This window comes from Conger conger, chromosome 2, assembly GCF_963514075.1.
Source record: "Conger conger chromosome 2, fConCon1.1, whole genome shotgun sequence".
NCBI lineage: Eukaryota > Metazoa > Chordata > Actinopteri > Anguilliformes > Congridae > Conger > Conger conger.
Genome location: NC_083761.1, coordinates 61116707 through 61130543, shown reverse-complemented (window position 1 = coordinate 61130543; position 13837 = coordinate 61116707). Strand labels below are relative to the sequence as shown.

General features: G+C 41.2%; 1 protein-coding gene across 1 annotated transcript; it reads right to left on the bottom strand.

The window, feature by feature from the left end:
• Positions 1-11: 11 nt before the first annotated feature.
• gspt1 (G1 to S phase transition 1) lies at positions 12-13268 on the bottom strand. The gene is made up of 14 exons (XM_061232645.1): positions 12831-13268; positions 11598-11639; positions 8359-8589; positions 7425-7458; positions 6993-7070; positions 6017-6197; positions 4833-4987; positions 4208-4348; positions 3719-3812; positions 2036-2116; positions 1752-1925; positions 1562-1651; positions 1047-1215; positions 12-584 (listed from the first exon to the last, which is right to left on the bottom strand). The coding sequence occupies exons 1-14, from the start codon at positions 13015-13017 to the stop codon at positions 532-534; spliced, it is 1710 nt and encodes a 569-aa protein (XP_061088629.1). The 5' UTR covers positions 13018-13268; the 3' UTR covers positions 12-531.
• Positions 13269-13837: the final 569 nt, after the last annotated feature.

Genomic DNA, 13837 nt, shown 5'->3' with positions numbered 1-13837 from the left:
ACACAATACACTTATTCAATTTAATATTTTATTGTCACTGTGGTTGTTTTAATAACACGTGAACACGTGTTCATGGCTGGAACATTTCCTGTTGACAAACCAATCCGTATTTAAGCAAGGGAGACATGTACAACCAAAGTCTTACATTATTTTGGTTTCAGTGAATTTCTCTTATATTTTTGGAAGCAGACCTTAGGTCTACATTAATGCAACTGTGCCACTTTCTCTCTGAAGGAAGCAAAGCAGTTTAGAAGAAAGGCATTCATTGTCATTGGAAGTGCAGATCACTGGGGTGGGAGGTTGTCATGGTCAGGGAACATGGCATAGCTGAGCTCTCAATATGAGAAAGCTGACACATGGAGGTGGTTCTGTTTTATGTTGTTTTTCTTAAAAACTGATTTCTTTCACTTGGTTGGTTTCCTAAAGGTGTTTTCAAATAATCTTCGATAAGAAGGGAGGCCTGGGAAGGGGACCTTCGCAGGATCCACCTCTGTAATCAGTCGACTACGACAGAACCTCCTCGCATTTTATTTAGTCCTTCTCTGGCACCAGCTTCAACACCTTGCCGATAGCAATGGTCTTGCCTGCAAGAAGAAATCTGAGTTATACCAAGGGCACACTGCAGTAACAGTAAACATCACACTTAAGTTCATTCTGGAACCAAAATGAAGTGAGTGGAGCACTAGGTAGCCATTTTGTGTTTTCTCTGCTTAGTAGAGAACGTGCCTTTGCAAAGTTAACCTCTTATGAAACAAGAACATTTCAACAATTAAATAAAATGAAATGACTTGTCTACCACAGATGTTGCAACAAATACTTGTTGGTGAATACAACTCTCTAAAGTCACTAAGATTTTCTGTCAATTGGCTCCACCTCCAGTTAGCTGTCTACATTCATGACATTTAGTCTGGTATATGTGGAAACAATCAGTTTAACAATATTTTTATTTTATTTATGATGATGATCAAATGTCTATTGTGTGTTTGTGTTCTGCATCATATATTCTCAGTTTACTTTTTGGCCTGTCCTGTGAGAATTAGCCTCACCTTCATCTCGCAGGGTAAACCGTCCCATCTGGGGGAAGTCTTTGAAGGTCTCAAGGCAGATTGTTCCTGCAGTTCGCAGGCGAGCGATGCATACTTGGTCTTGTTTGACAAAGCGAGGTCTCGTCTTGCTCTTCTCACCAGTCTTTTTGTCGACCAGGCAAATTAAGGCCTAAGGGAGAAATTGAGCAACAGTTTTAGTTTGAATAATGAAAATACCCCACGCGAGACCCACGGAGCAAAATTCTCTATGGGATTAATTAAAATGGACACCAGTGACAATGTGTGCGACAGGTTATCCTAACATTTTAAATAACTGAAGTGTGTACTGAAGGTGGGCTCCAGGGCTCAGTGCTACAGGAGCAAAATGCAGAATAAAAATATCCCTGTTGACAAATCGTATTCAATCTATATATATATCAACATTTCAACTTGAATAGCCCAGAGTGAAATTAATTCCTCATATCCGCCATTAAATCCACGCATGATAAACACTTTGGATTGTGTAAATAACTTACTGAAATTTGCACTTCTTCAATGCAAGTATGGATGTGTAGAACTGCGTTGTAACCTGGGCAGATGATTGATTTGTGTTCAATGATCACAATCTGAAAACCGAGGACAAAGAATAAAATACAAATGTAAAAAATCCAACAATTAAGAAATTTACATCCTCAACGATGTAAAATTAAGTGCAAGGCTGTTTACCTGGGCGTCGAACGTTCGCCCGGAGTGGCAGAGGTTCTCGGCGTTGCACAGGATGAAGCCGGGCAGGATCTCCTCCTCCTCGATGCCCTTCAGCCGCAGCTTCAGGTTCTCCCCGGGGTCCGCGTCGTCCGTTTCCACATCGTCTGACAGCATGCTCAGCACCTCCACCGTGTGCTGGTGAACACAGCACGTCAGCTCACCCTCAAACATGCTGAACTGCCCCCACCTCTCGTTCATGTTCCCCCCCGAGGCGTTAGACTAACTACTGACACATTGAATCTTACCCTGTTTGGCATCATGACGAGCTGCTGTGCTTTACTAATACACCCAGACTCCAGCTTGCCAAGGATCACTGTGCCCATATCCTGTACAGAAATGTAAACAAGAGGCAGGAGATTGGTAAGGAGTGCAATGTCTTATGATAAGGAGTCTGTCCGTTTTGACAAATAATTAAACAAAAATGCTATAGTACCAGTAGGAAGTGATGGTTCATAGGGTTGTAAAATGCATGGAACGTTGCAAGGGCAAACCAAAACTTTGCATTTAAATTTAAATGTTCATACTGAAATGAAATGCTGACATATAGGTTTGATTTGAATACAGTGCTTCTACACATTTTATTCATATGCGTTTAAAAAGCACAAGCTGCAGGTTACATTTGTCACAAGAGACAGAACATTTAGGAAGACTACTGAAGATTTTCTAAACCTTTTAACCCAAAGGCATAGTTTAAAGGCTGGACCCAAGCACTGTTTAATTATATATGTCTAACTGTGCATAAATAGTATGCAATACTAGTTTAATACTACTATTGTGAAATTATAGTTTATACAGCTAAAATATTAGGTGGGGTGCAATGACATATAATTATGCAGATCTACAGTAATCACAAAATGCTGCACAAACTGCAGTCAAGAGTTAGTGAACAGGAAGCCGCTTATGGCACAAGTGAACTTACCATCATGGCTGTTCATTTGTAATTACATCCGTGAATTAATATTTTAACAATAGTAAAGAAAATGAATATACACTCACTGAGTACTTATTAGGTACACCAGCTTGTTAATGCAAATATTTCATCAGCCAATCATGTGGCAGCAACTAAATGCATACAAGCATGCAGACATGGCCAAGAGTTTCAAGAATGATTGTTGGTGCCAGACAGGGTGGTTTGAATGTCTCTGCTGATGATCTCGGATTTTCACAACAGTCTCTAGAGTTTCGCAGAGATTGGTATGAAAAACAAGAAACATCCAGTGAGCAGAAGTTCTGTGGGCAAAAATGCCTCGTTAATGTGAGAGGTCTTAAAAAGATGAAAAAATAGATGAAATAAACAGTATGAAAAAAGTAAACCTCATGCCAAAACGTAACCACACACAACTGCAACTTTAAACCAGTGAATTTAAATATCTTGCGACATGGAAAGCTTTAGGTGAACTGGAAGGACATAAGCAGACCTGTTTTGACATGAGGATGTTTGAGAAAGTTTAACAGTACTGTTTATTAAACAAATAAATATATGAAAGCATCATACTGTATTTCTAATACAGTACTGTATTACTGTACTGTATTCCTCACATGCAGAAATGTACCCATCTATCTCCATGTTTTCCATCTGCCTGCTGAGAAAATGAGCCAAGTCCTTGATCAGATCTTTGTTGTGAATATATTTTCTCTGTGCATTATGTCTGATCAGACGGGGTGAGTGCCTGAGCCCTGAGCACATGCGCTGAAGGTGAGCGGTGGGGGAAAGAGGACTTGCAGTGCATCAGCCTTTATTTATGCAGTAAAGCCAGTCAGGGGGAAAGAATGGAGAAATGCAACAAAGTCAACATCACAGCGCTCACTGTCTTTCAGTCAAAATGAGGTTTTCAATACAAACTACTATCTGCCGTATTTTTGTCTTTAGGAATTACAGATCAATGTACCCCCACACAGGACCCATACCTGCAAAAGTGGTTCCTCACCTTGTATTTGTCAACTATGGGTAATCTGACTGGTCCGTCACTTGATCTGTTGAAGTTTGGCAGACTATCCAGATGTGGAATGAATGGTAACCCCCTGGCATTGAACAGTGACAATATAAGAAAACTGCCTGGCCTCATTGCATGACATTACTCAAATATAATCATATAAACATCAATCACTAGTCGTCTGAATCGACTTAAGACTTTTTAAATAGCAGAGGTGCCCTGTATCTGGGAGGAACCCACCACAAATGAGGCATGACATCCAAATAATATTCACTTTGAGTGAAGTTGATCGATTTAATTAAGCTAACTACTTCAGATAGCCTTACAGGGAGAAATACTGGCTGAAATGTGCTCAGGAATTGTGGGTGCAGCTGTACTGAAGGAGGTAAAGAGTAAAGAGGTCAGGCAGTGGGCCTCCTGTCATCACTGCATTAGCTCCATCCTCACAGGCTCAGTGTGGTGTGAAGAGCAGGCTATACTTACGTATACCAAGGGCAACAGTCTGCAGGTTCCTTCAGGTTGACTCCTGTGAGTCCAGAACAGGGCATGAAATAAATGTCCTTTTTAGGGTTAAAGCCAACCTTCTTCAAAAATGGCACGAGTTTCTCCTTGCATTCTTCATATCTGTAGACCAGTTCACAAAGGTTTCCCTTCAGTTACACAATCATTACGTTCAGAGTACTTATTTTAATGATTCAATTTCCGGACATTCCGGTTATGGCAAAGCAGGTTGTGTCCGCTATCCCATTTTTTATCATTTTTATTTAAATATCCAATTTGTGAACTATGCAGAAGTGTGCTCATTTCTGCCCCCTGCTGCCGACTTGGGTGAATGAAGACAACACGCGGTTCTCCTTCAAAACATGTGATGTCACACATACAGCAGGGGTGGAGGAGACCCAATCATACGCAGACTCTGGCACCTGGGCTGCCAACAGGGTTCGCCGGGTGAATCCCTTCCCATATATCCCTGTGGCTAGCAGTATTGCCCCTGCCGAGCTGCCAACCACATCTGGCACTAGCCTGGGTAGGACACTAGGTCCTGGCAGCTGAATTCACTCGCCAGCAGCCATATTTCCCCACACATAACCTGCATGTGATGTCCCACCTGTCCAAGCTCCAGTTCACTGTGGGATCATCCATTTTGTTGACGAGAACTATCAGGTGTTTCACTCCCGCTGTTTTCGCCAGCATGGCGTGCTCCCTGGTTTGGCCACCCTTTTCAAAGCCAGTCTCAAACTCTCCCTTCCTGGCAGAGATGACCTGCAGTGAGCAGTGACAGTGTTACGCTTAATGTCATGATGTCACACAAAAACAAAATGGTTGCAATGATTCTAGCATTACTCCTACATACACAAACATAATTTTCCATGTCAGCAAGTTGGGTTTTTATTTTTTTATTTTTTTTTCAAATCAGAAGCCATCTTTAATTGTCTCTGCCAGTGTGGTTTGCCCAGTGGTATTGCGCAGGGCTGTCTCTTGGCTGCAGCAGCCACATCAGTGAGGGCAGGTGCAGGTTTGTGTGCGGGTCCACTGAAGTGAGAGCTGCCAGCTGTTGGTTCTCTTCAGGCTTCAGTCCACCAGCAGAACTGCAGTCATTACTCTTCTGCTGGTGTATGGGTAAAGGTAGGAGCTCTCACACAATGAGAGGGGAAATCTGTGCACTGAAACTCAACATCTCCTATGGACTGTGGGGCATACCGCTCGAATAACACACCACTTTCATGTTCTTGATATCCGTAATTTTTAATACGGTTCTATTTACACTCCATTACCATATTGAAATTCTTCTGAAGAATGCTGAATTTCTCATGTAATACACATTTGCCTTGCAGGTTTACCCTGCAGTCTTTGTTATAACCTTTGTTATAACTACAGTTCACCATTACACCATTACTTTCCCTGACAAATTTAAATTATGTGGAAGCAGTTCTAAAACTTGTGCCAAAATCACTAAACCGCTCATCATATTTATAGATTATTTCAGACTGCAGTACTCAGATTGTATTCATTTGAATACCGCTATTCTGAGCGAGTATGCAAGCAGGCATTTACTTGATTAATCATATGGATTTTCCCTTTCAAGCATTGAAGTGACAAAAAATAGCTACTGATGTTTTGTTTATTTATTTATTTTCTTTCCCCCCCAATACTGAAGATTTTCCAGTAGTGCATACCGAACTATGCAAACTCTGTTCAATGAACCCTGCATACAGCCACTGCAGTGCAGGACTGAACTGCTGCCAGCAGTTTCTGTAAGGCTGAGTGACAAACCTGCCTGGAAAAACTCACCAACACTGCCAAGTCCGCTTGTGACGCACCGCCAATCATGTTGGGGACAAAGCTTTTATGGCCTGGTGCATCCAGGATAGTAAAGTGCTTCTTTTCTGTCTCAAAGAAGGCCCGCCCCACCTCCACCGTCTTCCCCTTGTCCCTCTCCTCCTGGTTTGTGTCCAGGGCCCAGGAGAGGTACCTGTGTAAGATTCACAGAGAGAAACATGCTTTAAAGACTTTCAAAGACTGCATACATCTGCAGACACCCATGGGAAATGAAGCAGGTTTTTTTTACTTCTTAAATGGGTTAATCTGAACTAAATGGTAGTGGATGTGTTAATGCCTCGATTTCTGGTGCAAAGCCAAGAACAACAAACCTGTTACTGTAGCACCAAACCCTACCTGTTTTGTAACCAGCAACAGATTTTTTAAATTACTCAAAACATTCAAGTAGTTTTATAGGCTTACAGATTAATCTATTGCATACCAATAAGTGATACAATATTAAAGCTATGAGTTTGCAGAGAACAAACATAAGAAATGAAAATCTTTGTTCTGTGTGCGTGTCAAAATCAAACGCAAATTCATTTGAATACATTTCAGTGCATACCCTGGTCTAAAACCCCCACAAAAACATCATGTTTTTTGCTGATAACAAAAATCCAAGAAACAAAACGGAATGTTCAATTATACATTTTACCATTACCAACTTCACTATCCCATGATATAAATGGAAGAAAAATGACATTAATCTCAGAGCAGTGTTAAGACGAGCTTTAAAACCACTGAGGTTTGTACGGACATGGTCTCTGCAAGTGGCACCTTGCCAGGGCAGTACCAGGGGAGTCCCCCCACCCTGAGGATAAGGCTGCGCTGTGCAGGATAACCAGTGAGGTTTCTCAGAGTACACACTGCACAGAATCATAATGCACAACTCAAATTAAGGGCCAGGCTGACCAACGTCCTGAAAAGGACATCAGTGTCACAGAATTACCAAGTTTCTCTGTTCTTCTCCTTCGCCTCTCTCTCATATTTCTCCAGCGTGCGCTTTTCTACCATCCCTGTCAGGTACCTGCAAGACAATGACAAAGCTTTATTTTCAACTGAAACAGAATTAGTTTTCATTCCATCAGTGATAAACCTCATATAGATGGGATCATTTGAGTGTTTTTCTTGCCACTGGGGAGTTTTTAACCCTAATTGCTTGAGGGGTTCAGGCCTGGTTTTTGTCTATATGTTTTTTTCTATAAAGTGGCTTTGTGATAGTGAATCTGAAAAATTGCAGACTGACTAAAAGCTCCATGTTAAGAAATGCCCCTTACGTTCTTCTAACAAAGAATTCACCCCTTTAACCATGTGCAGGAGTGAACTTATGTCTATATCCCAAGTGAACCATGAACCATATAAAACACAGGGGACCACTCACATGATCTGCCCACCGATAGTTGACTTGCCAGCATCTGAATATTGGGAGACAAGAAAAATCATAGACATAAGTTGTGTGCACGGCGGGGGGGGGGGGGGATGGGGGGTTGGGTTCTAAAAAGGGAACACTGTCTCCAGTCTTAGACATAAAACTTAACCTGCCACAGAGAACAAGAGCCGGCCTAAAGTAGATGAAGTCACTCCCACACAGTCATTTCTCTATTCACACTGGTCTCACCAATCACCCTGAAGAGCAGAGGGCCCTGCTTCAAGGACAAAACCATTCACCTCCTTTTATTCTGTGTTACCAATTATTAGCACTTTATTCCACACACGGTTTAAATTCAGAACAGAGGTATCTGAGCCATCTGACAGCAGCCATTATGTACTGATGGAGATGCATTTATAAGATACCCATCTTAATCTGTCACACACACACACTCAAGTGACCACTTTATCAGGCAAACCTGTACACCAGCTTGTTAAAGAAAATATCTAATCAGCCAATTGTGTGACGGCAATGCACTGCATAAACGCATGTAGAGGTCAGGAGGTTCAGTTGTTGCTCAGACCAAGCATCAGAATGGGGAAGAAATGTGACAGTTAGTTTGACCGTGGAATCGTTGTTGGTGCCAGACGGGGTGGCTTGATGGTTTGTTAGGGACAGAGGTCAGAGAAGAATGGCTAGACTGGTTCAAACTGAAAGGAAGGTGACAGATATAACTACAGATTACAACAATGGTATGCAGAAGAGCATCTCTGAAGACACAACACGTCAAACCTTGAAGTGGATGGGCTTCAGAAGAGGAAGTACCCATAAGTCCAAAAATTAAGTCAAATAAATACCTACTAAAGTGGTCACTGAGGGTATAAACAACAGAATATACAGAAATATATTTCCACCAGGAGCATGACTGAACAGCACAATGACTCACCCACGTGTCCAATGAACACCACGTTGACATGCTCTTTTTTGGGGGCATCTGGAGGGGCGGGGGCTACTTTTGGCATTGGCACCTCCTCCTCTTCCTCCATCTCCTGCTGAGCGGTATCAGCGGTGTCCCCGTCTCTGAAGGGCCCGCCTCCGGGTTCCGAATCTCCAGGCTCCTCCTTCTGCTCCCACGTCTCCTCCGTGTTCATGTCTGCCGCTCCGTTCTCCACCGGCGCTGTGAAAACAGCATTTTACCTGAGCCGGGTGCGCCTGACCCGCAACACCACGGAGATCATGTGTCAGTTAGCTCAAACACGCTCGTGTGGGGGGGATTCACGAATTACTAACCAAGACGAGCATCCAATCACCTTTTAACTGCATGACATCTGAACTCTTCTTCCATCGCAGGAGTATGAGCTACACTGGTTAGGCACTGTACACAAGAGTAACCCCTCTTCCTCCGTCAGTACATAAGCAATGCCTTGTCAGATGAATTAAGCACTTCAGCGATCATGCACAAAGCCCTGTTCTACTTTTGCTAAACAGTTAACAAACAGCTTCAGCAAACAATAGAATGACAAAGGCTAAACTGGTATAATGCATCCATCGAGCAATAAAAGGAAGTAATGGAATTATATGAAAATTTTTTCCAGAGTTCTCAACATTAAAAGGAATCACAAATACAATGGATTCAAATCTGATAACAAACACCAATACCCTCAAGGTAAGAGTGTTTGCCCAATATGAACCTTCATGGCATGGTAAGCAGTGTCATACACCAAATTTAAATGCACTTTTTGTTGACATGTGACTTGACTGATATTCTCATATCAAAAATATTTTTAATTGTTCACATTCCATGCACAACATACAACAGACACTACACACTAGCGTTACAAAAATCAAGACACACACTATTCCAACCACACATTTTCACCAAATTCCCTCTTTTCATTTTTCAACTAAAGTCCAATCAAAATGTCTTCCTTTAAAGGGCTTCCTCCATATCCTCTCTATATTCCCTGCAGTCCTGCTGCTGGTGTTAAAACTAAAGATAAACAGGTCCTGTAACCTGAGCACGTCTGCTGTGCTCTCAGCCTTATGGAGCTCGCTCAAGTTGGCAGCTATATGGCTGAGTAACAAATACATTTGGAACACCCTTATTCAGCACTGCTGCCTTTCCAACACAAAGATATACTTTGCAAGCATTTGATCCATGAAATACTTAGGTCTCTGCTCAAATTGATGGTGTCCATTTCTAGTCCAGAGGCTACATGCACGCTTGGTCACAAAGAGCAACACTGCACTGTATGCTAGGCTTTTGTTAAAGAATATTCTGATGGTTCTCTGACAATAACATTGCAGACAATTTACTCAGATAACTTTCTCTTTTTAGCAACAACCAGACCAGGACAGTCACAGGGTTTCTGTGTTTCCTATTTTTGCTTGTTAGTCAGCACAGAATTGATCAATTAAAGAAAATTACTGCAAGAAAAACATTTTTCCTGGTTTCTACTAAACTGGTTTGTTTGCGAAAACCAAACCATGCAGCTCTCGATATCAGACTTTTCCTCTCTTGAACACTCAAGACGTGATTGAAGTCATTTTAAATACAAATACACCAAACTACTACAATATCATTTCACTTAAAAAATGATGATATATTGTTTTGCCAAAGACAATCTGAATGAAATGGCACAAGGTTACAAAATATCCTGAAGGTCGCCAAATAAAGAAGCAAATGAAATGTGCAACAAAGAATTCCATCAAAATTGCTATGCCAGGCTAGGACCCCTCTCTACTGCCACTATAACATGTAAAATAAACTTCAGTCAAGTGCTCCCCTGCACCCCTGGTCACTACATCATCCCACACTGTTCATCCCTGATGCTCATAACAGTGAGGATCTTCATGTGAGAATCTCACTCAAAAACACAAAAATGAGTAGGCTAAAGGATCTAACAAAGTTAAAGGCACAATAGGTAACAGGTAAAGTATTTCTGACTTCTAACGGTCAAGAAAGGAATAGCAGCAACAAACACCTTCAAACCACAACACTGTTTATCCCTCCCCCTTCTCTGTAAAAGCGCTGATGTTGGAACACTACTGGCTGTGGTAATTAGAACCAATTTTCAACCAATGAGCTTGAATTATTGTAATTTATGCAATGCTTTGGTACAGAGTGTCGGGCTATCAACTGTATATTTTGAAACCCGAATTTAAGGACTATAATTACAGCCAGAGGCCAGAGTCAAAATGTCAGTGAGCCTTTTTCAATGATAGGAAGGGATTTACAATGGTCTTGTAACAATATTTTAACACCAAAATCTTAGCTATTGTACTTTTAAGTAATCAAGTCTTAATCCCTCTTCCATCCGTCAATTTGCTGCGTTTATAAATTCACAAACCTACCAAATTCATCCAGCGGGGGAAAAAAATGCCGCTATACATAGGCCTACAGTGAACTCTGGCTCTCTCCGTTACTCTGTGCGATTGGCACACCCATTTTATGTGAACACAGACAGCTTTGGACTCATCGTTCCAGGACTGGCAGAGAGAGTTATACGACCAGCGTTGTGATACTGGTTATCCGGGATTGCCTTGTTTCGGATGGTGACCCAGCTGTCTTGGATTTCTCTCAACTCAGTTGAGATATTTTCGTGATACAAGCCCCAGCATTATGACAGAGGACAATTCACATTAACATAAGGGTTGTGTTGATTATTCAATACCACTTGGATTCTTCTCAGAATAAAGGAAGAGATGGCTCAGGCACTCCCTTAACTTACCCAATGGATGCCATTCAATTCAAACGAAGAATGGGCTTAATGTTAATCTTAATGATATTCTAAACAGCTGGTAAGCATAAGCTTTGCTTATGTATCTGGATATTTTTCCTCATTACTGAGCCCTATAATTGATTCCTTCACTTTTATTAGTGTAACTCTGGTCCTCGTGGCTACAGAAGGCAATAAAAAGCCTAGAATCACTAGACACTGAAAGCTCTCTTATGTCTGCACTAAGGAAGCAATTGAATATAGCTGACTAATCAGAAACAATTTTGTTTTGAGTTATTTTGAGAATGTTCAGTGTAAAAAAAGACACTTGTATGGTTTCTTCATGACACTGACGATATTTTGAAAAGGCAACGTGGCTTTAAAATGTCCAACACCTCAGTCAATTATTTCCATCAATACTCCTTGACTATAAGAAGGAAAAAAACATTATAGCACAGGTACATACCAACCGTTTCCGAATCTTCCAGACTAACGACAGTTTCAGTACCTATACGGAGAAAGAGTACATAATTTCACTTTAAGGTTAATTGGACACGTCCCTCCCCCCACAAAAAGAAAATGTGTTTTTGTGTTTTTAGATTTGGCTAATTTCTTGCATTATCCCGTGTTAATAATTAAAAAGAAAATATTTGAAATAGCGCACAAACTATAGTTCCCTCACCAAGTGTTAAATAATAAGAGTATAGATTAGCTAGTATTTTACGTTCACAAAGACATTTGCTAGATTTTAAATTGTCCATAAATGGAAGGTTAGCTGTTTACCTACGCCTGCTAGCTACATCACTCGCAGATTTATTCTGTACATGGACTTCAGTTATATTATCTAGGTTTCTTTTCGGCAACATTACCATTTCAGCACTAGCGGCAGTCTATGTTCCAGCAGCCTTGACAGCGAGGGTAGAGCTAACGTTACTAAGTTACCTAGCTATATCGCTTGTGTAAATGACATTTAATGCCTCTTAAACATATACTTAGTGAGTTAGAATATCGGTTATTATAATGTTAATGAACTGCCTTGCAAGCAAACTTTGGAATGTCGGTACAGTACAGTTGCTAGCTTCTGTAACTACTCGCCAACTAAAACTGCTTGATTGCTAGCTAGCTAGATCCCTGCTTCGATAATTTAGCTAAATTAACGTTACATGCTAGATTGCCCGCCGTGCATAAGCCATAAATGTAGCGTTGTGGCAATTCTGTAAGAATGTCACCCTCAATTCGTCGTGTCGACGTTTAGCTACTGTAAACCAAATTGACAAACTGGGCAACTTCACTGTTGTGCTGCTAACCTAGCTAGCAAAATATGCCACAGCAGCAGCTTGTTACCGAGCTCGCGCTTTCAATCTCACAAACACCTTGTACCAACTTATTAACTTTACCGCAACACTGTACGTCACTGTCATAGCGAGCAAATCAACTAAAATAATTTATTTGAAATAATCAAATAAACCCTAAAGTTAGTTGACGGTGCATATACTGTATGTAGCTATAACTTACGCACCGTCATGTAGCCTTTAATAGATTGTCTGCTAACATTCGCTGGCTAACAGTAACCGGCTAACATAATGTTACCAACGTTAGCTAGTGACATACAACTTGCATGTCATAGCTGGATAGCGAACTTCAAGTGAAAACCTAGTGTCAAATAGTTTATGTCACAAGATTGCGACCGTGAACTTACCGTTGGACCCTTTGTTTTCTGGAGACTCCTGAAAAAAAGTCGGTACGAATTCAGGGGCGTTAATGTTAGGAACGAACGGCCTCGCGTTGACATTAAGCCCGGTAAAGGCAGACTGAAGTTGGTCGGTCGGGGCCTCAACATCGTCCTCCTGTTCCCAGGAATCAGGGGCAGTGTCTGTCGAGTCCATCGTGGGTATTTATGTATAAGCTATGCTAGCTATGTGGTGAATAATAGCCACCCAGTTGGATTTATAACCACCTCCAAAACGTTCTTTTCAAGTATCTGACGTTATAAAACATGTAAATCGTTTTTTCTTTCAAAGAACACAGCAAGAGCCGGTTTCTCACGGCGACACCAGAGAAAGGGAGCTTCGACTGAACGCTCAAAGCGAGCCCTCGTGTGTACTAGGGTTGCCAGACTGTTTTCCATGTCCAAGTGGCAGTGACATCACCTGGCCGAAATAAAATGACTGGTTCTGGAATTAATTAATGAACTTCTTACGTCTTACTAGTTTTGTTCTTAGAAATAAATGTGATCTTTACTCAAGGCATAAGTCACTCTTTCTATTTGAAGGCAAAAGGTGGCTTGCATTAAGTGTTGCAATGTTTTTGTTTTAAAAGTAAATTAGAATAAATGGCTTTTCAGCTGCGTCTGTCTGTCTGCATCCTTCAATCTACAAAATCTGTGACAGTTCTGCAATATTATTTAAAAAGGCAAACCTGGCAGTTAGAATTTTACCGATAGCCTCCCTTATCCAAGAGGAGAGCCGGCAACAATGCATTCTGGGACATGGTGTTTAGTTTATTTTGGGGGGTGATTTATGAATTGCTAACCCATATGTTTTCCATACATGGGTTAGATTTCAGCTACCAAGTCAGTTGATTTGTTTTGAAGCAGGCAGGGAAGACTTGCATGTATTTTGCAATGCATAGGCTGACACGGCATTGGGTAAATGTAACTATCCTATTCCTGTTCTAAATTGATGCTTCTAAATAGACAGTAGGGTT